This window comes from Podarcis pityusensis, assembly GCF_964106645.2.
Source record: "Podarcis pityusensis genome assembly, chromosome: 11".
Lineage (NCBI taxonomy): Eukaryota > Metazoa > Chordata > Lepidosauria > Squamata > Lacertidae > Podarcis > Podarcis pityusensis.
In genome coordinates, this window is record NC_138036.1 from 655,123 (window position 1) to 679,654 (window position 24,532).

General features: G+C 48.6%; 2 protein-coding genes across 2 annotated transcripts in view; both read right to left on the reverse strand.

Moving 5' to 3' along the window:
* Positions 1-13,483, reverse strand: part of RUSC2 (RUN and SH3 domain containing 2) — a 60,592-nt gene extending 47,109 nt beyond the window's left edge. The window contains exons 1-2 of the mRNA XM_080973380.1: positions 13,287-13,483; positions 7,227-7,705 (exon numbers count right to left, since the gene is read on the reverse strand). The gene's annotated coding sequence lies outside the window, so the exon portion shown is untranslated. The remainder of the gene's footprint in view (positions 1-7,226; positions 7,706-13,286) is intronic.
* Positions 13,484-21,734: 8,251 nt separating this feature from the next.
* LOC308458625 (phospholipid-transporting ATPase ID-like) overlaps positions 21,735-24,532 on the reverse strand; it is a 75,883-nt gene continuing 73,085 nt past the window's right edge. The window contains exon 28 of the mRNA XM_080973440.1: positions 21,735-23,024. Within this exon, the coding sequence (XP_080829566.1) occupies positions 22,818-23,024 (207 nt within the window). The 3' untranslated portion in view covers positions 21,735-22,817. The remainder of the gene's footprint in view (positions 23,025-24,532) is intronic.

The window sequence follows — 24,532 nt, forward strand, 5'->3', positions numbered from 1 at the left end:
TCCTCGCCTCTCTTTTCCCCACAACCCCACATTGCCTATAACAAAAATGTCTCAAACGGAGATGCAGAATGTGCTTTTGTTACTTATGGAAAAACTTTCATTAAAAACATATTTACACTAGTAATAGTAATAATCAAGCCCCCTAAAGTGCAGGGCCAAAGCATGTCCCGCCACATGTGTTGGGTGGAGACATTATCTGAGACGGGTTCAGGGGTGCCCTGAAGGCTCCAGAGGACTGAACCCCCTCCAGACCACAAGTATTGGGGAGGTGAGGGAGGGAATCCCTTTGGGAGCAGGGCAGATGGTACCTTAACAGAATCCCTGTCCTCTCAGGTACTGAGCACTGGGTAGAGAGACACCCAAGATCCACTGACTGCTGGACTTGCCCCTGGCCAGGCAGAAGCATCTGGAGAGGTCCCAGGCCCCTGCTCCTACTGCTTCTCAAGGCGCACAGATATTCCAAGGAAACCCTGCACATCTCCCCCCCCCATCACCCTGCCAGGTTTCCATCACACAAGCCAGGCTGCTGTGTTCTTGCCCAAGGCCTTTCCATTTGCTAACCGGCTTCCATAAGAATATTAAAATACAAGGATTCATAAAATGTTAAAAGCTTCCCTAAACAGGGCTGCCTTCAGATGTCTTCTAAAAGTCAGATAGTTTATTTCTTTGGCATCTGGTGGGAGGGCGTTCCACAGGGCCGGCGCCACCACCGAGAAGGCCCTCTGCCTGGTTCCCTGTAGCTTTGCTTCTCGCAATGAGGGAACCGCCAGAAGGCCCTCGGAGCTGAACCTCAGTGTCCGGGCAGAACGATGGGGGTGGAGACGCTCCTTCAGGTCTACTGGACCGAGGCTTTCAAGGTCAGCACCAACACTTTGAATTGTGCTCGGAAACGTACTAGGAGCCAATGTAGGTCTTTCAAGACCGGTGTTATATGGTCCCAGCAGCCGCTCCCAGTCACCAGTCTGGTTGCCGCATTCTGGATTAGTTGTAGTTTCCGGTTCACCTTCAAAGGGAGCCCCACGTAGAGTGCATTGCAGTAGTCCAAGCGGGAGATAACTAGAGCATGCACCACTCTGGCGAGACAGGTAGGGTCTCATCCTGCGTACCAGATGGAGCTGGTAAACATCTGCCCTGGATACAGAATTGACCTGCACCTCCATGGACAGCTGTGAGTCCAAAATGACTCCCAGGCTGCGCACCTGGTCCTTCAGGGGCACAGTCATACCTCACCTTATTCTCCAAGGAGCTTGGGGTGGCATATATGGTTTTCTCCCCTTCCTTCTTTAATCCCCACAACAACCCTGTGAGGTAGGTTAGGCTGAGAGGCAATGTGACTGGCCTCCAAGGGAGCTTCATGGCTGACTATGGGGTTTGAATTCTGGTCTCTTCTGGGTCCTGGCCCACCACTCCTGGAATCCTAGAATGGTAGAGTTGGAAGGGACCCCGAGGGTCCTCTAGTCCAACCCCTTGCAGTGCAGAAATCCCAACTAAAGCTTTCTCGGGCAAACAGTCACATGACCTCTGCTTAAAAGCCTCCAAGCAAGGTGAGTCCACCACCTTCCAAGGGAGTCCATTCTGCTGTGAACATCTCTTACTGCCAGAAAGTTCTCACACCACCCTCCCTCTGAAATAAAAGAATTAAGGTCTTATATATATATAATAAATGTTCCTAAATGCACCAAGCAAACATATACATAAATATATAAACCACATGTCTGAAGCAGCTCAGGGAAACAGCCCAGAAACCATTTTGACTCTCAAACTGACCAAATGTTTTCTCTGCAAGGTCAAGGAAAATGGAAAAGCCTCCCCATTGTCTCTTCCTTCACAAAGCCTGTCTTAAGGGTGTGTCTGTGTATGAATAGGGTGAGCCTGTGACCTGGCTCAGGAACTAAGTATTTATCATTACAAAAGAGTGGCCAGGCACCCCAGGGTATCCAATCAAGTGAGCATTAACAGGTCACCTGCCAGACAGGAGGTAAACAACGCACTCAGATTTCTGGCAAACAACGCGCTCAGATTTCTGTTGTAGACCGCCCCTTCTGTGATGTATGTATGATGTTTCTGGGGGTGGTCTTGGACTCCAAGGCAGGGAATTTAAAATGTCTATATAGCCCAGTAGGGAAGGGGGGGGGGTGACGATTCTAAGCACCAGGTCTCTTGTATACCCATAATCTGGAATTTCGCTAAAAACTCTATCATATCCCCGCCATCCTGTTTGGACGTCCATCCCGCCACATTCCAGGATAGCACATTGAAGCAGTTTGAGGAGGGACTATGTGCTAGTCAGTTACTCTGGTTGCTGGTGGAAGAAGCATTGCCAAGGGTCTGAGACAGCGCCAGGCGTGATACAGCCGAAGGTATCGAAGGGGTGGTAATTTGATTGATGTGGCCAGCAGGGTTTTCAATAAAGCCTGAGCTGTCTCTTTGCGCAGTGGCTTCCTTAACGTTTATATATTGGCTTGAAGAGGTTGCGGATACATGAGGTTCTACCAAAAGAGGTTGACTGGCAAAGGACGAGGATATACAGTCATCTGCCTGGACCGCACTGGATGAGGACTCCAGGTCAGGCATAGAAGAATAGGACATTGACAGATTACCAGGATGAGGGGTGTTTGGCGTATTGCTCTTTAAGGCGGAGGACAAGGTAGTTGATTGCAGATCTATTAGTAGAGGTGAAGGGGGTCTGCGTTGCGACGGTGTATGAGGAGCTTCCGCCAGGCAGACTGCCATATCATCCGTTATTGGAGTCCCAGTGATTGGCAGGGGTTTCTGGGGTGTTAGCCCCTTCATGACTGCGTTAAAATGTCTATATAATGGTGGGCACACCTTTGTTTGGGGTCCTCCTCCTTTCCTGCGTGGGAGGGGAGCACGCTGTTGCAACAGTTTAATAAAGATCAGGCTTACTAGCTGCTTTGCTTCTCAATACTCTCTGGTTGGCCTCTGTTATTTTCTCCTACCAATAGGGAACCTACAAAGGACCCTATAAGGGCTCTTGTGTCCCCCATTAGGGAATAAGGGCAGATTTTCGTTTATTACACCCCCTTCAAGCTAAAGGGGGCGGGTGTCTGCGAGGCAGCCTGGGAAAGGGTGAGCGGAAGGATGAAGCCCAAGAGGAAAGGAGCCTTGGAGGGTGTGGCGAGTGTCTGTGGCCGGACGATAGGGGGGCTGGGGAGCTGGTGTGCCTGGGAGGGACAGAGAGATAATGGTGGGTTTGCAACTTTTCTGCCTCTCAGCATAGCCTGTTATGCGAGGCCAATGAACTGGAACAGCTCTGCCTATAAGGACCACTTTTTCTGGCCCATTAAACACCCCAAAGCAGTGGAGTAAAACAAGGGAAGGAAGGCTTGACTCACCCACAATTTGGGTGAACAGGACTCTAGAGGGAACAGGCCCTGAACAAGGCCTCATTATATGCAGAGCTTCGGTAGTTCTTGTTTCCTGACCTCACCTCACCCCACGCTGCCCTGCCAGTTTGCATCCTTTCCAAATTGGCTCAGACAATGACCAGCTTGTTTCGCCTTTCCTGTTCTGGTCAGGATCAAACAGTAATGAAGATTTGGGGGGAAGCGGTTAGGCGGGGGGGTCTAGTTTAGGGCCGGTGATGAATCTCAGGCATCCCAAGGACTGAATGTGGCCCCCAGACCTCACTCTGGCTCTCCTCTGCAGTTTCCTCAAGTGCTTTGTATTGCAGGCTTCGTATTATATGTTTTAAAACACTGTTGTACGTTTCCCTTCATTTTCTTGTTTGCAATCGGCTTTGGGTTTGTTTTGGGGGTTTGTTTGTTTTTTACAATCAAGCTGTGTATAAATTTTATGAGAGAGATAGATAGACGATAGATAGAAAAATATCACATCCAGTTCTGCCTCTGCCCTTGACCACCAAGGTGCCCGGCGGGGAATTGCAGCCTTTGGGCTGACAAATGTTCCCTGCCTCAGTTCATTCTTTTTGCTCTTTCCCTCCGTTCTCCAGTTAAGTGCTGGGCCTCCTCAGCCTGGGAGCCTCCCTTCCTTGGGGTGAGCAGCATCCTTGAGACAGCGAGGGTGTCCTGGCTGGAAGAAACTACATTGCCCAGCATGCAGTGCTTTGGAGGAATCAAAACAACACTCCCTGCTCATGCGTGCACACCGTTGCATGCTGGGTTATGTAGTTTCCAAAAGGCAAATCAACCTCTGTAGAAGCAACCAGAAGCTGGTGGATAAGAACGGGAGCCTCGTTTCCATGGCTTTGCCAGTGGAGGGGGCGAGTGGGGAGCAAGGCGTTGCCATGGCATCCCATTTTTCCGCCTCTAGCTCTCCACCCAGCTCCAGCTGATGCACATCTGCAAAGCTCTGACTCAGCTGAGCAGCTCAGGCAGAAGAAGCACAGAGGAGGAACTGGGCCAGCCTGAAAGCAGGCCGCCTTCCCAGGCCTGGCAGCCAGTCAGTCTCTCCTCTCTCTCAGCCACGTGCAGCCACATGTGATCCTGGCTGGCTGGACCCACCGGACTAGCAGGAGCCATGCAAAGAGCAGCCAGCCAGAAGGGCCATCTGCATCTCTCTGACAAAAACTGGAAGACGTTTCATAGAATCCTAGAACTGTAGTGTTGAAAGGGAACCCCAGAGGTCCTCTATTCCAACCCCCTGCAATGCAGGAATCTCAGCTACAGCATCCATGGCAGACGGCCATCCAACCTCTGCTTAAAAACCTCCAGCGAAGGGGAGTCCACCACCTCCCAAGGGAATCCATTGCACGGTCAAACAGCTCTTACCTGCCCAAAAGTTATTCCTGAAATTTAGTCAGAACCTCCTTTCTGGCCACTGGAATCCAGTTGTGGGCAAGAGGTAAAGTGCAGCTGCAGACGGCCTCTGGCTTTACAGTGCTGGATTTACGTATAAGCTACACAAGCTCTAGCTCAGGGCCCCACTCCCTTGGGGGCGCCAAAAAATCTAAAGGGAAAAAACCTGGATGCACATTTCCAAAATATAAGATAAAAAGCAAATAAAATAAAACCTACATACAGTTAGAGCTTAATAATTATTTCACTATTAATATACTTCTTCTTAATTGTATTTCACTATTAATATACTTCTTAATTGTATTTCAGTTCAACCATTACTTTGATAAAATACACATTTTGTTATGTGCAAATGGTTAGATACCTATTAGGTCCATAAATTATCATATAGCATATACAGTGGACCCTCGGGTTACATTACCTTCGGGTAACATAACTTTCAGGTTGTGAATGCGGCAAATCCGGAAGTGTATACTTCAGATTTCGCCGTGCGCACATGCACATAAGCACTCTATCATGCCACGCACGTTCGCAGAAGCAGCACCTCTTCTTACGAAATTTCGGGGTGCACATGAACCCCCAGAACAAATTAAATTTGTATCCGGAGTGTCCACTGTATTCAACACAAAAAACAGCGACAATTTGTTGTTGACAAAGGACAGCTGGACATAGAAAGGGCCCCATTACCTTCAGGAGCTGAGTGTCTCATCAAACCTAAATCCAGCCCTGGGGTCTACTCACCCCACACCTTGACTTTCCCATGCAGACATGGTCAGGCTTGCATGCCAGAAGACTGGGGAGGAAGTGGCACTCTGTACCTGCTCAGAAACACACTCTCAGTACTGACCTCACCTGCTCCAGGGCTAAACCATCCTGAGTCAATCCCAGCTCTGGCCTGAGTCACTTCCTCCTGCCGACTCCCTGTAACTGGCTCTGCTGAGTCACATGGAGGACTCAGACACATTTGGTCCTTTCCAGGGGCTGCCTCAAGATGCTGGAGGTGGAAGCTGGGAGCTTCTGCCTGCCAAGAGGAGGTCCTTCCACAGAGCTGAGGCCCTTCTTTGCCGGATTCCAGAAACTCAGAAATCTACCAGTCTGCTCCTGGCTTCAGGTAGACTGCCCCTGGACACAGAGGCTCCATAGCCGCTGATAAATCCACCACACATGAAAGTCTGTTTGGTAACAAATGTGCATGTGCTTATTGCTCATCGCCCACACTTCTCTTCGGGTGACACAACCTCCTCCCATTGGTGGCCTAACAGGTTCCCCCAGCGCTCAGGCAGCAATATTCAGCGCCTGTGAAAACGGCAAACCTTCCTTCGGACGCACCGGCTACCAGGATTACTGGGTGGCACATCCCTGGCGTGGATCTCCTTTGCCATAGGAGGGCGGGCTTGTGCACTGATCAGTGGTAAGTGTCAGACTTGGACCTGCGTGAGACTGAGGTTCAAATCCCCACTCAGCTATGAAGCTCACTGGGTGACCTTGGCAAGTCACCACCTCTCAGCTCAACCACTTCGCAGCAGAATAGACTCCCTTGGGAAGTTGTGGACCCTCCTTCCCTGGAGGTCTCTAAGCAGAGGTCGGATGGCCACCTGTCAGGGATGCTTTAGATGACCAACTTACAAGAGACTGTGATCTACTCCCACTATAAAAAAACTGCCAATGATCTACCTACCCACTGGCTTGACAAAAGTTACTGAGCTTTTTTTAGGAACCCAAAGTTATTGAGCTTTCTTTGGGGAGGCGGAGAGGATCTTGCAATTGACCGTGATCTACCACGGACCCACCGCAATCAACCAGTAGATCACGATCCACCTGTTGGACATCCCTGCTTTAGTTGATATTCCTGCTCTGCAGGGGGGTGGACTAGAGGACCTTTGGGAAACCCTTCCAGCTATGCTTCTAGGGTTTTTGTGGGGATTAAATAAGGAGAGACAGAAATAAAGAAAGAGACAGAGATAGAACCATGTACATCACCATGAGCTCCTTGGAGAGAAAAATGGGAGATAGACAGACAGACAGACAAACAAACAAACGTCTCCCACCTACCTGCCCTCCCTGAAACACTACGCTACTTTCTCCGCCATTCTGCTGACTTTTTAAAGATTTAAAAACCATTTAATTATTGGAAGGCTGTGTACACAACACATGTAGCCTCCTTTTTTAATTGGAGGCGGGTTGGGAGGGAGAAGAGAAACATAGCCGCGCCCTCCCCCCTACATACAGATCCCTAAAGGGCCCTTGCCAGAAATATCCCTGGCAGAGGCTCAGCCAATCGCGATCCTGTAGGATGGTGCGCGCCTCCACCTGCGAGACTCGTGACGCTTCCCTTTTGCGGCGTTTATTAGTCAACGCTCCGCGCACATGGGCAGCAGCTGAGCCAGGCGAGAGCCGCCTCCCCCCGCCCCCCCCCGGCTCAGGACTCCAGGATCCCCCGCCACTCACCCGGCGTCGGCCTCCTGCCCGGAGACCCTCCACGATTCGGCCCCCGCGCGCAGCCCGAGCAGGGCTCCCTCCAGCCTCCGAAGGCTGTCCTGGGCGGGCGCGGCGAGCGCAGCGCTGCGCCCTGGAATGCCAGCAATGCATGCTATGCCCGAAATATGACGGCAGCCTCGCCCGGCAGCGAGGAGGCGCATCGCGAGCATCAAAACAAGACACTCCCCGGCGGCTGCAGGCGGAGCGCAGCTTCGGAGCGCGCAGACAGCCGACGGCCCGGCTGCGCTTCACACGCCAGCCGGTTTGTTTGGCTGCATTTGGAGACGCGGCGGGGTCTCCTAAAATTAGGCACGCGGTGGAGAGAGAGAGACAATTCTCCCCTCGCTCATATCATATCCTGGAGCTCACGGTCGCCCCACGGAATGAAGCAAGAGGCCAGAAACGAGGGATTTGCGCGGCGCGTAAAACCGCGTCCACCTGCAGCCCTTCTGTCTGTTGCAGGAAAAATCTGAGGGCTCCCTTGGACAAAAATAAAACACCAACCAGAGCAAATTGAAGCAAATCAGCAGCCTGTAGGCCTGGTCTTTATTGAAGAAAGACTGTCGCGACAGGGTGCTCCCCTCACTCGCAGGTGAGAGGAAGGACCCAGAAAAATGGTGTGCCAGGTCTTATAAAAACTTTTGAAATTCCCCTCCTCTAGATCAAGCCCACCCCCAGAAACATCATGCATACATTACAGACAGGAGGGGTTGAGGGTGGAGTTGTGGTGGTAACATCATGCATACATTACAGAAAGGAGGGGTTGAGGGAGGAGTTGGTGGTAACCTGAGTGTCTTGTCACCTGGCTGGTTCCTCCCTTCCCCCCTACCCCTCGAGTCACTTCCAGGAGACAAAAGGGAGTTTGCAGTTTCCTGCCCCCTGAGGGAAGATCTGATCATTGTCCTTTGTTTCAGTCCATGCTGAATCCACTCCCATATGCAGGTTCTTTGTGATTTTGATTGTCTTCTGTCTGGGATCATCTGGGCAGGGCTCCTGCAGATGTGCTGAGACAGTGAAGGGATTTTGGCTGACCAGGGTCAAACCCCCCTCCCCTTTTCTTAGTTCTTGTCATATGGAGTAAAATAAAAATGGAACAGTGCAAATCCAATGTATGGTTGATTTTCTATGAATTTATAACAGAAATGTGGCGTATGTAGTGTGTGAGTGTGTGTGTGTATGAAGTTTGTACAAGCAGAATGATTGGGGTGGGGGGGTTCCTGCTACAGTTCCCCCCTTCGGAGATAAGATTGCAAAGGTGGCTACTTTGCAATCCTTTTCTCCGCACAATTTAAGGTGGTAAATATTAACCTGCTATTCTCCGTGTGTCCATGTGAACGTGAAAGGGACTTGGATGTCATGCTTCTTAAGGATATTTGCATAGAAATATAATGGTGTAACAGTGCACATAGTTAGACATAGGATATCATGCAAAATTAATATTTTGTTGCTCAGTTACTTGTGGCATTCTAGTACCTTGGAAGAGATATTTTCTCAATAGTGGCGTATGCTTTACATTTAGCAGGAAGGTCCACTAATGACTGAAAAATGCAGTTCGCTTTGTCCCCCGCCATTTTTGTGTTCTCAGGTGTCAAGGTAGCTCTTCTATGGTCTCACACTGGCATGGTGTCACAGCAGTGGCAATCCCTGGTGAATCCACTTAGGGCTTTCATATTAACCATGTTGTATGGCACCCACCATAGCTGGCACAGGTTTGGGCACGTCATGAGAGAAGTGTCTTTGCCTTGGCCGCTCTATGGGATTATTATTATAGGCTCTGGTCTTGCAGTCATGGGAAGTTGCTCACTTGCACTTTAAGGACCAAAAGCTAATTGCAGCCTGGATACACTTGCCCAATTCAAACTGAGTCCAATTTGAATTTATCTTGCCCCATGGTTCCCAACTTCTCAAACCAATCTGTTAAAACAAAACCATTCTTAGAGGGCATTTGTCCAAATAAGTCAATTTAACTCTATAAGGGATTATTCCTGCTAAACCAAAGCATATCCACCTTCATGTATCTTAGAAGCTTCTCCTTAGTAAAGCGAGTTTTAGCACATTTTTAAAATGGGTAGGGAAGGTTGGCATAGTGCCAGGTGGAACAACGAAATATGGTTATAAATTTATCTAATTCTAAACATTGGACTACAGAATAGCCTGGTCTCTTAAAAGGCATAAAATGTATGAGAATCCTCCACTGGGTTGTAAGGAATAAGACATTAAACATAAAAACAATTACACACACAAATAGCCCCCCCCCAATGATAAACAGTGTAATCACTCAAATGTTTGATATTACCCGTTGTGCTTCAAAACATCACAGCTTCACCTCTCACCTTTTAAAACTAAAGAGCAAAGCTAGGCTGATTTTCAACTCCATCAGCACACCAGAATTTAGGAATTACCCTCCAATGCTTGCAGACACATGTTCCTTCCACACAGCCACAAATTGGGAGAGTTGAAAGAGACCTTGGGGTCATCTAGTCCAACCCTCCAAAATATAGAGTTCACAGCAAGATTTCACAGCAGGATTTGTACTATCAAAGAGACATACACATTTAAGTACAGATTTTCAACTGGGAAAAGAAACATCTATGCTCCTATCATGTACTAAGGAAGAGGAAAATAAAAGTACCCAACTTTACACAGAACCCTTTTTGCAGATCTTGAGATAGTGTGAGTGAGTTTGCTTCCTTAGACTAAAGAATGCAAGTTCTTAGAGAAATTATCTTTAAAGGAAGATTGAAGTGAACATTTTTCCTAAGATAGGGAGAGGATCTCTTATAAAGCAAAGTTAATTCAATTGATATAACCACTCACAAATAATTAAAACAGCCATAGATTTGATTTAAAAGGAATACAAGAGTGAACAATTTTTCCTGAACTTGCAGGGGAATAGTAAGCCCCCCCTTGCAGTTTCCTTTAAAGGAAGCTTACTCAGGAGTAAATGCACTTGGCACAGAAGTAAGAAGGAGAAGAAAGAGAGAGAGGGGAAAAACCTGAAAGAGACAGAATGAAACAGGGGGGGGGGCATCTTCTAAGAAAGAAGCCAGGAAGTCTTATAGAGACTGATATTTGGACTGGACTCATAGAATTTTGCTGGCCATGGAAGCCTCTACATTTAATAACAATTTTCTTAGAAAGAACACCACACTTTCATAGGCATGTGCTTAATGAAATACATACACTGCATTTTAGCTTGAGAGAGCAGTTGGCTCAACTAGGCTTTTGCAGCAGAAACATTAGTTGTTGTTTTTTTTCACAGTACATTTCAAAATACTGGAACAAAAGACTGGAAAACGGATGTAGACTCACAAACTCAAAAGTTACAAGAAAACATCATTTACCACTAGACTTAAAATCACCCTCCTCTCTTAAATTAGAGGAAGGAGGTGGGGTAATCCCCCTTTCAGAACACAGGTAGCATGTATACAGGATTTTACCACATGGGAGGAAAACTCTCTTTTAGAGCTTTTCTCAAATAATAAACATTTGCACACTTCATTCTCCATTTTGTTTTGTTTAAGATTGGCAAGGCCCAACATGGCTTCCTTAGTTTTTAAAAATTTTGAAGCAAGTTTGCAATTTAAAACTATGTGCATTTTAAGAACAGTCTGTGGACGCCGAGGCCAATGTAAATACAAACCCTTGAATTATTTCTAAATCTTTGAGTACATCTCTTATTCATTTATTATTATTATTTTTAATAACTAAGATCTCTATAATGCGTGGGCTCTCAGGCTGGGCTGTTATTATATCTACTGCCTTCTGAGCACCATTAAGTTTACGGTTTCATGTTCTAGCTTTAGGTTATAGTTTAACAACACAAATTTGATGTTTTCAGCTCTCCCTAAGGGTTCACACCCTGATTTTGTTGAAGGATCCCTGAGGTGGCTGCTGTGCCCTGGGTTCCAGGTGGTGAGCCTAAGCCACCCACTAAAAGTTACAACGGTCTCATACTTTGTACTTGAAAGACCATTTTTCCCCTTTATTTTTATTTTTTTTTCCAATTGGAGATGACAAGCTGGAGGGGCATATTAGAATCCTCTCTGGGGCAAAAAGGCTTCATGGAAGCTTTGTTGCCAGGAGGAGTCCAGCTAGGGTGTTTTAGTGAGCTCCCATTCTCTCATATGTCATTATTGGGCTTTTTTCGTTAACGACGTACACTAAAGACAGAAAGAGTGGAAACACACACACAAGGGAGGAGGGGCAATGGGAAAGAAAGGGGGGACAGATAAAAGATCCTTTCAGTACTCAAAGTACCCTTGACTAACACAATTCCTACTTATCTATAAACCACGAATTAATTTCTGGAGATCTCAAACCTGAACCTGAAACTCAAAACCACGGGTCCCTCTGCCCGAAAACTCAAACCACGGGTCTCTCTGCCCGGAATTCCTTTACCTCAGCGCTGTTTACAAGACTAAACCCCCTCTACCACCCACAACAGCCTCCTGCCTAGCCTTTGAGACTAAGTTCGGAATCCCCTACTGAACGCCTGCGCAATGCAGTGCCAGATCGGGGTCCAAGAAAACAACCAAGGTTTGAAAGGAAGCAAATGACCTTGTGTTAAAATACTTTTGAAAAGATGCCACCGGACGACTCCGAGGGAAGACATCAGAGAAACAGTAAAAGAGCCACGCTTTCCCGGACTCAATTCCAAGACGGAAAACGGGGGAGAAAAGGGATAGGTAGATTAAGGCGTACCCGGACGACTCCGAGGGGTAGCGCCGGAAAACAGTAAAGTTCCACAATTTCCCCGGCTGCACTCCGCGTAAGAAATTGAGGGGAGAGAAGAGAAAGGCTTTGGCGTACCCAGACGACTCCGAGAGGTAAGCGCCAGACAGTAAAGCTCCGCGATTTCCCTGGCCACTTTCCGAAAGGGGAGAATCGGGGTAGAAAAGGACAGAATTTAAACGTACCCGGGCGACTCCGAGGGGTAACGTCAGAAATGAAAGAAGGAAAGTCTGGCTGTCGTGAAGATGTTCCTTTTCCACCCCCCTCCCAATGTATTTACTTCAAACCATACTCACGTTCGAAGATGTCCCCTGCGGATTTCAGGATCCTTTCCCCTTAGCCGGCTTGACCTCGCCTTTGCTTCCCCTGGTTGGGCTTTTGGTGACGATTGATTACCGCCCGCAAAGAGGAGGCAGGGAGAGGAAGAAGGATCCCTGGGCTAAGGTTGCCCAGTGGCGCCTGATCCCCTCTATCTCCCCTCTCACCTTTGCAGGAGAACCAAGTGTCCCTGAGAATGGTCGCCAACTGTTGCAGGAAAAATCTGAGGGCTCCCTTGGACAAAAATAAAACACCAACCAGAGCAAATTGAAGCAAATCAGCAGCCTGTAGGCCTGGTCTTTATTGAAGAAAGACTGTCGCGACAGGGTGCTCCCCTCACTCGCAGGTGAGAGGAAGGACCCAGAAAAATGGTGTGCCAGGTCTTATAAAAACTTTTGAAATTCCCCTCCTCTAGATCAAGCCCACCCCCAGAAACATCATGCATACATTACAGACAGGAGGGGTTGAGGGTGGAGTTGTGGTGGTAACATCATGCATACATTACAGAAAGGAGGGGTTGAGGGAGGAGTTGGTGGTAACCTGAGTGTCTTGTCACCTGGCTGGTTCCTCCCTTCCCCCCTACCCCTCGAGTCACTTCCAGGAGACAAAAGGGAGTTTGCAGTTTCCTGCCCCCTGAGGGAAGATCTGATCATTGTCCTTTGTTTCAGTCCATGCTGAATCCACTCCCATATGCAGGTTCTTTGTGATTTTGATTGTCTTCTGTCTGGGATCATCTGGGCAGGGCTCCTGCAGATGTGCTGAGACAGTGAAGGGATTTTGGCTGACCAGGGTCAAACCCCCCTCCCCTTTTCTTAGTTCTTGTCATATGGAGTAAAATAAAAATGGAACAGTGCAAATCCAATGTATGGTTGATTTTCTATGAATTTATAACAGAAATGTGGCGTATGTAGTGTGTGAGTGTGTGTGTGTATGAAGTTTGTACAAGCAGAATGATTGGGGTGGGGGGGTTCCTGCTACATGTCAGATGGCATCAGGATGGCAGCGAAGCCTTTCCTTCTCCTGGCCCAGTGCCTGATTTACGTATAAGTTAAACAAGCTATAGCTTAGGGCCCCACTCTCTTGGGGGCCCCCAAAAAATTTGTGTGGACAGTGTGGACTACTGTGGTGATACTGATATTATATAAAAATGCATTGTATTAACTACAATGGAATTGTACAGGTTATAACACTTAATTTCATATTAATAAAGCTATTTACAATTATTAGTAGTTTGCATCATATATGCACACCAATTATTATTTCATGTTATAACAAGCTTCTAGAGACGAGATTATGAGTCTTTGTAAATTGTGTTTCTTTTTTTTTAAACTTCTTTTTATTAGTTTCAATTAACTGTACAACACCAAACAAAGACAAAACAAAAAACACAGCAAAAAAGACAAAGGGAAAACAAGACATACAATAATTAAACAGCACAACAATAATTGAAATTGTGTTTCTAAAGGAACTTTTGTTTTTGCCAAATGCCAATGTGTTTGCATTATTAAGTTTTTTCATGAATAAAAAATCATTTTAAGTTAGAGTTTAATAATTATCTCACTATTGATATACTTCTTCTTAATTGTATTTCAGTTCAACAATTACTTTGATAAAATACATATTTTGTGATGTGTAAACGGCTTGAGATACCTATTAGGTCCATAAATTACCATATAGCATATATTCAACACAAAAAACAGTGACAATTTGTTGTTGACAAAGCACAGCTGGACATAGAAAGGGCCCCATTCCCTTCAGGAGATGAGGGCCTCATCCAACCTCAATCCGGCCCTGTCCTGGCCTCTGGGGCCTGGCTCCCTCCTGCACCGATCAGGGCTTTGCCTGAAAAGAGCCCACCCAGTCCAGCCTCCTGTTCTCTTTTTTTTTTTTTTTTAATGATATTTCTTAAAGTTTCACGAAAATACAGAAAACAAAGAAAAAAGTATAAATTACAGCAAAAAAGTAAAAAGTAAGAAAAAACATACAAAATAAAACAGTTAAAAACACAATAATGTTCCATAACCTATCTTCCTTACTCTTATTTCCCCAGACCTCCTCATACCTCCCTTCTTTGTATTCCAATTCAATTTGTTGGTTCAGCAAATCCTTACCATTAATCTTTTACCCAATTGGTAACCTTTTTTTTTCCATGTCTCTTAAAGCATTACAGCTAAAAACCTCTTAGTTTCTATCCAACATCCTTCTAAAGTTCCCAGCCTCCTGTTCTCACAGTGGCTGACTAGATGCCTCATTGGGAATCCAGCAAGCAGAATCTGAGCACAAGAGTTGGACTCGGGGACATTAGTCCAAAAACAGTGTTTTGAATGCATTATAAACATGCAAAGACAGATGGAGCTGGAGAGCAAAAAAAAATAATCAATGCGATTTCCCATAGTGTTTTTCCCCCTTTTGGTATAATGATTTAATTTCTGACTTAATTATAGCATTCCCATCCCCCCTTTATGTAGATCCACCCTGGGATTCAGAAACCTGACTACCTCTAGCGGTGAAACCAGAGCACAGCCATCTTGACTAGTAGCCACTGATAGCTCCCTTCTCCATGAATTTGCCCAATCTTCATTTAAAGCTTTCTAGGCTGGTGTCCATCTCTACCTCCAGTGGGAGGGAGTTCCACAGGTGAACTCTTCACGAAGAAGGGCTGCTTTCTTTTATCTGGCCTTCAGCTAACCAAAAACCCTACCCCAAAACATGCTAAATTATCACATGCTGCCCCCCACCTCACCCCCCCCCAGTGGCTGAGTGGTGCTCATTATTTGGCAACAAACTTGTCCAGAGATGATGGTTTCCCCCCACTCTGCCCCTGAGGTTTGGCTGGCCTTTATTTAGTATGGCATTATTACTATTATATTTTGATTTATACTCCACCTTTCCCCCCTGACAGGACTCAAGGCAACTTACAGATAAAAATAAAAACCACTCGTTGTTGTTTAGTCGTTTAGTCGTGTCCGACTCTTCGTGACCCCCTGGACCAGAGCACGCCAGGCACTTCTGTCTTCCACTGTCTCCCGCAGTTTGGTCAGACTCATGTCAAAATCTATTAAAACCGTCCAAATATTTGCCATAAAACAGGGCGGGAGCAGCCCTTTTTGGCTACTAGCCAGCATGGCTCTTCTGCAGTTGGAGACAGCCCTGCTTCAGAATCTCAGTTGCTGGAAACTGTAGGAAGAGTCTTGTGTCGAATCCTGCTTGCAGGTTTCCCATCGGGGCATTTGGTTGGCCGCTGCAAGAGCAGGAGGCCGGATCCTGCAGGCTCTTTTATGCTCTTATGAGCCAGAGAGTCTGGAGAAGAGGATCTGGAGAGGCTCCTGGGCAGCCTTTTGGCCGGAAAAGACAAAAAGCCTCTTGTTGGCTGAAATGTGCCGGGAGAGCAAATGCTTCCTTCCTCTCACTGGGATGGAGCTGGGCCACACCATGGTTGTCATGGCGACCACAGAACCACAAGCCTGGCCTGCAAGCCCCAGTCAGCTTGTGCCAAGTGTTGTCCCGGCACATCAAGCAGAGCTGCTCCCGCAGGCAGGGCAGCCAGCCCAGTGTTATCAGAAAAATACTGCTCCTTTTCCCTTATGGGGTACCCAAGAGCCCGTACAGAGTCCTTATGTGGGTTCCCTATTGGTAGGAGAAAATAACAGAGGCCAACCAGAAAATATTGAGAAGCAAAGCAGCTAGTAAGCCTGATCTTTATTGAACTGTTGCTGTAGGATCCCCCGCTCACCCCATGGAGGGAGGGAGGAGAGGAACCCATAACATTGGTGTGGAAGCTCTTATATAGACATTTGAAAATTGCCTCCCCTGTAGCTTAAGTTGTTGTTGTTTAGTCATTTAGTCATGTCCGACTCTTCGTGACCCCATGGACCAGAGCACGCCAGGCACTTCTGTCTTCAAGAAGTGCTCAAGATCACCCCCCAAAACATCATACATACATCACTGAAGGGGCAGTCTACAGCAGAAAACCTGTCTGCCAGGATACCTCATAATGGTCACTGATTGCTTTTACCTGGGCATCCTGGCCAGTCTTTTGTTATGGTAAATACTCAATTCCTGAATCCAGGTCACAGGCTCACCCTATTCATAGACAGATACGCCCTCAAGACAGGATCTGTGAGCAAAGAGACAATGGGGAGGTTTTTCCCATTTCCTTCCTCCTTGCAGAGAAACATTTGAGGTCAATTTGGGAGAGTCAAAATGGCTTCAGGATTACTCTCCTGTACTATTTCAGACCCATAGTTTATATACTTGTGTATGTGTTTGCCTTGTAAATTTATGAATATGTGATTTATATATTTATGAGACCTTAGACTTCCTATAACACCAGAGAGTTGTGCCTTGTCCCTGAGCGAGTCAAGAGTGCTCTGCTTCCAGTCCCTCATGGCACGGCAGAGCCTCTGTTGCTGCCCACCCCCCACCCCCCAGGGAGGAAGCAAAATGCACTGTCTTCCCTCCTGCCTTCCCCTTGACTTCTGCACCCATAGGCACCCTCCTCTTCCCGGCGGAGAAAGCGGCTTTCAGGGGGTTGGACTAGATGAGACTTGGGATCCCTTCCAAATCTGCAGGTCTATGAAAGTGGGAGGTGGGCTGGCGGACGCCTGGAGGCCTCCTTTGAATGGAGTGCTTGGCTAGACCACCCTTTGCTCCTGCCCCAGTTTTTAAGACTGTCCTGTCCTGGGTTGAGTAGCTTCTTTTGTGACATTTATCAGACTGACTATTCTTAGTAGGGGAACAGGCTTACTCTCAGGTTACTCTTTGCTGCACAATACCAAATGTAGCAAGTCACTGATCAATGTATCTCTGTACTGGCTCACTGGGAAAACTTCAGAAATTCCTATAGACCTGTGAGCTCAGCTCCTCAGCAGCCCCTCTGCCTGAGTGATAATCCCTGGCATCCTGATACCTGAGTGCCAGACAGGTAGCCATTCCAGAAATAACAAACCCAGATGAAGACAAAAGGGTGGGATTAACTTGGCTGGGAAAGAGGGAAATGTAAAGATCTCTTTTGTTTCACTTGATGGGTGTTTGGTGGAGGGCAGGGGGAACCATGGGGCAGGGTCCAGGATGCTCAGATTACTGCCACCAGACCTCCCCTTTCGTGATGTATGATCGATGTAGTTTGGGGGTTGTAACATGGGGATTAGCAGAAAAGTTTGGGGGCTCTTTTGTCCGGGGCTTCCATCTTGTTCCACCTGGTGGGAGTCCTGTCGCGACAGTCTTCAATGAAGACCAAGCCTCCTGGCTGCTGTTTTGCTGTGGTATTCCTGGCTGGTGTCCTTGTTTTTTTGTCCAAGGGAGCCCTCAGATTTCTCAGTTAACAGTTCAAAACATTTTCACCCCGCCTCTCTATAGCTCGAGGCAGCAGCGTCCAGCATCACCCAAATGAATTTTTAAATCCTAAAGAGTCTGCTGCATATCTAAAACTGTTCATCCCACGCATAATTTGGGGTGCCAAAAGATCAACAGAGACTATCCAAAGCTAATAATAGCAGCCAATTCACAGCTAGACATAATGCAAAGTTGGTTACCAACAAACCTATTTTAAGAAGAGTGTCTGTTGGATCAGCTTCTGGCCTTGTGGAAAAAGCAGCGGCAATGAAGCTGACCGGCTAATTAAAAAGTTGCATGTTCTTAAAGTGACATGCTCAGGAACAGCTGCAGCGGCCAGAGGCAAGACATAAAAACAGGCGTGTTGGTGGTGAGTCTGGCTCATGCCCAGGAGAATAACAGGCTCACGTCACAGAATCAGAATCAAGTATCATAGCAGCACAGAATGAGCACCACCCAAACTCCCAGGCACCAGTTATGTCCAGAATCCAGGGGAAGAGGACGGGGTGGGGGGCGGATGAGGGGGTGCAGTTGGAAGTGGGGGCTCTTAAAACCCACCCACACTCCAGGCAGAGCTGCCAGACTTCGGGTGAGCCAGACAGGAAGACTATTTTAGGGCAAAAGAATGAGCTGCTGACACCCCCCCCCCCACCAAAGAGGATACAAAGTGGGGAGGGGGCTGCCATCTCCCTGGTGTTAATTTTGCATGAAGACACACAAGAAGTCAAACTCTCTCATGAAGTAAGTGATGCGCCAACTAATTCCAGAGCACGGCAAGAGGGCTAAAGGGGCCCTTAGTTTGTGGCCCGTGAACTGGCTCCTGGGAACTCCCTGTGGGAGGAGAATCCCAGAATCCTAGAGTTGGAAGGGACTCCCAGAGTCATCTAGTCCACCCCCCTGCAATGCAGGAATCTCAGCTCAAGCATCCCTGATAGGTGGCCATCCCAGCTCTGCTTAAAAACCTCACAGGAGGTTGGCTGCTACAGACACATTCGCTTCTTTTATGCTGAAGTCCATTTCACGGTCAAACAGCTCTTATGGCCTGTGGATCCGCGATTGAAGACGGCACATCCATCATATTCACATTTGTTTTTAATTGCTCTTTTAATTTCTTATATATTGCATGGAATTCAGATTGAAATACAATAAATTACAATATATAAAATTGTATGAATATCCTAACTGATTTATAATGGTTTTTACTGCTTCTTTTATTTCTTGTGACACAATTTCAGTTCTAGGGAATTCAAATCATGATACAATAAAATGCAAGATGAAAGCAATATGGGAAGCAATAAAATTACAGTTTGAAATTACGATCTCTAGTCCAGCACATCCCACCTGCTCCAACAAGACCCTCAGCAATTGCTGATTACTTGTGCTGCCCCCTTTTGGCACGGCCGCAGTTCAAAACCATTGATTATTGAACTAACCTTGATCAATAGTTTCTGAAGAGGAAGAGAAGAGCCGTAGCCCTGTTCCAAGAATGCTTTGCAAAACAGTCAGCAGCCTATTTGCTTGGCCTGAAAATAACCTTTTCTCTCAGCTAAATATATCCAGTTCTTCGGCCTCTTATTACAGGATTTGATCCCTTCCTGCCTCTTTGTCCGTCTCTGGGGAGCCTTTTCCAATTCACCAACGTCCTCCTTGAACTCTGGGCTCCAGAAACTGAGTTCTCCCATGACCTCCACCCAGCATCACACGCAGCAGTTCCCTCCCTTTCCTCTGGTCAGCCTGGGATGCTGCAAAGAGCAGCCAAGAGAGAAGATGGGGGCCAAACTCCACTCCATCCGGACCCCGACAACAAAGGCCCATCATGCAGCAAGTGGCAGCTGGCATGGGGACAGTAATGTGGCCGATGTCCCCGTGGGACTCTGCAGGGGGCAAACTGGGCCACATCCATTTTGGGGCCAGGAAGGTGAGAACCAGATTAGAGATGTAAGGGCCTCGGGGACAGGGGGGTTGAATAAGGGGGGGGTATCCCTGTTGCCCCCCCCTCCGCAAAACCTTTGTTTTTCTTCCCCAGAAATGGGAAAAAAGTGTTAAGATTATGGCATATGAAAGGGTAGAGGAATTTGTTTTGATCTGGGCAAACCTTCCGTTTTCAAAAGTCCAGGATGCATTTGATGAAGAATATGAAGAAGCAGAAACTCACTGCTCAGAACTGAAACAGACTAAATTGAACGGCGTCTCCCTCGCATCTTGACTCCCCCATGCCTTTTTTGTGGCTCTTTTGATGGAAACGAGCGCTTTCTGTCTGCCTGACACTGTGGAGGACTGAGGGAAACATAGGGTTGTGCTCAGTGCTAGTCCTACGCAGAGTAGACCCACCAAAGTTAGTAGACCTGGCTTGTTAGCCATTCCTTGATTCCTACCAGGGATTGGGTAGGTGAGGAGCAGCAGTGGACACAGTCTGGCCAAGAGGCTCCCAGGAAGAGGGCAGAAGAGGGCAGCCTGGACCCAGGTTCATGGGGGGGGGGGGAGCAGGACACACCCCAGAAGAGGAGGAGGAGGAGGAGGAGAGCTGGGAAATGCTGGTAGCTGGGAGTTGGAGGGCCTGAGCAAGGACAGGAATCAGGGTGAATAGAGGCAGCACCAGCTGAGAGTGGACAGTCTGCCAGACCCCCCTCCCACCCTTAGGACTCAGCTACATTAGTCAAAAAAACCTCAGCAATTTGAATGCGTTATAAACATGCAACGCCAGATGGCGCCAGAGAGCACAAGACATTTCTTTAGCATTTTTACATAGGGCTTTTTAAAAATAATGATTTCATTTCTGACTTATTTATAGCATTCCCCCCCCCCCCCGTGTGCAGATCCACCCCTAGAACAAGGAGATTACTCCACAGAACAGAACAGGAAACCAGGAAACCCCAAGGAATGTGCCTGGTGCCTTGCCGTGGGCAGAGGGAGGGGTCTGAGACCTAGAAAATAGTCGGGGGGGGCACACATTCTGAGCCCCAGCTCATGAGGAGGGAGTCTATTTCATGAATCTGAGCAGTGGGCCTTGTTTCCTTCTGCTCTTCCCAGAGCGTGTTTGCCGTCAGCTCCCCCGTGACAATTCCTTCCTTCTCTGAGTAAGATGTAGTTGGATACAACTCATAATAATTTCCAGAACACATTATTTCCTCCATTTCTGACTACCATGTTGGTGGTTTCTCCTCTTTTTACTGTTTTTTTGCCTGCTCTTCTTGAACTGGCAAAACAAAAGAGTTGCCAAAGAGCCTCCTTGCAGGTCGGCAGCTGAAAGCTCCGTGGAAAAGTAAATTCAGCCTGCAATTAGTGATTGAATACAATACGGAGTTGTCGGACCAGGCGCTGACCATCGTATTATATCTTATTTTTTCTGACTTACCTGTGATGTCAGTGAGAGGTCATTCCATTGAACAAAGCTCACTTCCGCTGTCTGCAGCCACGGACAAAATTTAGCTTGATTTTGATTGGGGATCAGCTGGGAGGGGCATATGCCAGGGCGAGAAGGGCCAAAGGGCCTCTGAGCACGTGCAGAGGGCCAGGAGTTGCATTGGGGGTCTTCTCTTTGGATTAGGGAAAAATCCAGACACCCTTCACCACTCCCCCCCAATTTCCCTAAACTGGTGGAGGGTCTGGATTGGCACATTGACCAGGCTGGACTGCGTCAAAAGAAGAGGAGCAGACTGGAGGCGGAATGCTGCTGTGACCATTGGGCAGCGCTGCCTCTGGGTCGTTTGGGAAAGCTTGCAAGCCCTCCCCCCGTTTTCTCTCTCTCCCAAGGGGATGGGGGCATCTTCCAGAGGTCTCCACGCACCTTGCTCTCCCCCCTCTGAACAATCCAAAGGGGAAAGATGGCTGAGGCAATGAGGCGCCTCCATTCATTCTCCCCCAGCCCCATCATAATGGAACACACACACACCCCCAGCCCAAATGCTGCAGCCTGGCTGGCTCAGCCCATCTTGGAATGAGCAGACCAAGCCCCAAAAGCCCTGTGGGTCTGGCCAGCAGGAAAAGCCCCCTTTGCTGAGTCTCCTGGGGTCCCCCCCAAAGAGCCCCCTACTGCCCCCTCCACTTCAACCAATGAGCCCCGTTCACTGAAAGACCACAGGGAGATGCAGAGCATTTTCATTTGCTGTTTTATTACAAAGGGTTGTACAAACAGAAGACCAAAGTCTGTGGGGCGCCCCACGGCCTCACCTATATTTCCCTCCCACCCAGAGCAGTGCAAATGTGGCCTCCTCCCTCCCCATAATCTGAAGCCCTGAGAGGGACCCAACCGGGACTGGTTCTGCTCTTCCCTGAGCATCAGCCACCCACCCCAGCATGAGCCCCGCTTTGCCATGGGGCAAGGGCCACCGGTGGCCAGGGGCCTTCATGCCACGGACAGCAACAAAGTCCCAAAGTTAGGGGGTGGGAGAAGTTGACCTGGCCAGGCAGCATCACTCTCCCCCCCCCCCCGATAAGGTGCTTTGGGAAGAATAGCCGAGACCCATGGGGGGCAGACGTCGCCCACTGCCAGCACTGAGGGGCCCCAGCCGTGCCACTCCCCATGCCATCTTTGGAATCGAGGAAGGGCATCATGACCACACAGGGGGAAGAGTGGACCAGGCTGGCAGCCCAGCCCCACCCAGACCCCAGCATCTCGCCCATTCAGCCACGTGGGACGGCACTCTCCGCCCCAAACTGTATCCAGGCTCCCAGCCGAGGGGGCTCTCGAGTCTCTGGGGGCGTCCTGGCAGGGCCCCTCCACGCTTTGCCAAATCCACGCCTCCTGCTTCCAGGAATCCTCTGGGGCCGAGGCCTCATCCTGCCACATTGAGCAGCCGGTCGCCACGCTGGAAACGGCACCCATGGCCTCTCCGCAACTGTCGTCTCCTGTTACGTGGTTCTGGGCGGATTGGGCCCGCCTCTTCTGGAAGAGCTTCAGGGGTCCATGCAGAGGAGAAGGGACCGGCCTCTCTTCTGGAAAGGGCTGTGGTGCAGGGGCCACGGGGGTCCCCTCTTCCTTCTCTCCCCTGGGGACCCCCTTCCTCCTCCAGGGAGCTCTGTGTGGTGCCCCATCTCCTCTCTCGCTCCCCAGGACCAAACAGTCTGGCCCCTGGGGCCCTGGGGCCCACAGAAAAAGAGGGCCCCCTTTGCCCAGGCTGTCCCATCAGCTCTGCCTCTCCCTGGTTCACGGAGCCCCCTCGCCCCCCCTGCGCCTCACTTCTGCCTGTACTTCTCGCTGTTGGGGGAGAAGGACCTGGTGACGCCAAAGGGGCGCATGTTCCTCCCCGAGGTGATGAGGGCCCCAAAGCCGTACTGGTGGGAGAAGGCGTAGCCGGAGCGGCGGGAGGCCTTGCGCTGCAGGCGCCGCTTGGGGGACGGAGGCAGCTGCCCCTTCTGAAGCTGCTTCACCATGTGCAAGACCTGCGGGCGGAAGGAGAGAGAGAAAAAGCTGCGCGGAGGGAGGAGGAAGGGCAGGCGGAAGCGTCGGCTGGGAGCAGGGGAGTTGTGGGGCTCCCTCGGAAGGTGGTGGCCTCTCCTTCTTGGATGCCTTGAAGCAGAGGCCGTCTGTCAGAGATGCTTTAGGGTTGAGCTAGAGAACCTCTGGGGGTCCCTTCCAACTCTACAGTTCTAGGGACCTCTTTCTAAACTGTATTTTAAATTTCCCCCCTCTCTCTTTTCCCCCTATAATTTTTTTACTGTGATTTTATTGGTGTTAGCTGCCCTGAGCCCGGCTCTGGCCGGGGAGGGCAGGGTATAAATAAATATTATTATTATTATTATTTTCTCCCCTAAGCCTCAGAAAAGTTGTGGCAGATTAAGCCGCAGCAGCTTCTCATTTCTATCTGCCAGGAGTGCAGGGGATGGGGCGGCCTGGAGAGGACAGAAATTCAAGAAAGCAACAAGGAGGATTGCCAAAGGGCCCTTCAGGTATCACCAATGCACAGGTGCCATCTCCATCTCACAGCCAAGATTGTGGGTGCCTGCAGCAACTTTGCCCGTTGACTTTGAGGGGGCCCAGGACCCACAAAGATTTTAATGTGGGTGTCGAAGCAACCACAGCCTCCTGGAGTTGACCGCATGGCACCAATGGGTCACCGGCAACAGGCTTCCCCCCTGGCCCAGATTTCCCTACAGATTTTGATGTCAGCGAAGTTGTGCGGACGCTGCGTATACTTATGCAAGTGAGGAGCCCCCCCCCCCCAACCAACCCTGCCCTGCTCAGGAGACTCCCTCGTTCTCGCCCTTTTAAAGAAAAGATGCCCAGGGAATTCATACAAGCCTGGGAGTGAAAGGGGAAGACAATCTGGGCTTGCAACTATTCCCGTGCTTAAAACAGGAATATCGTAAAAAGAAATGGAAATGTTCTGTTCCTAACTGCCAGGAAAGGCAGTTTCTGTAACTCAAGATTGCAGCAAAACCTGGGGGCTGAGTGGGGAGGGAAAGGGGTCCCTGCAGGGCCAAGATGCAGCCATGGAGATCAGGGCACCAGACTTTGGGGCTGGCAGGCTGAGAGGAAGCAGCAGAGATGCATGGCTGCTCTGGCAGATTAGGCTCTCAAGGGAACCTTCCGGGGTCTTAAGGCATCTCTGAATTGGTTGGTTGGTTGGTTTGTGTCTGAAATGTTCAAAATAGTATTTTTCAATCTTAATAGCTCCTTGGCTAGCTTTGCTGCATTAAATGTGAATTCTGTACATGGCTTTCTTATTTGGAATGTCTTATTTGGAAATCTTTAAAACCAACGTTGTACTATTTTTGTTTGTTATGTTGCTTTGAATGTATATTTTATATTTCATCTGCTTCCATAATGTTTTATTTGGTGTTTTAACATTTAAACCACTTTGAGATTCCCCCCCCAAATAAAACAATATAGAAATAAATTGAATAAAGTCAGCAATGATAACTCCAGTTTAGGCATGCTCTCATCTGCA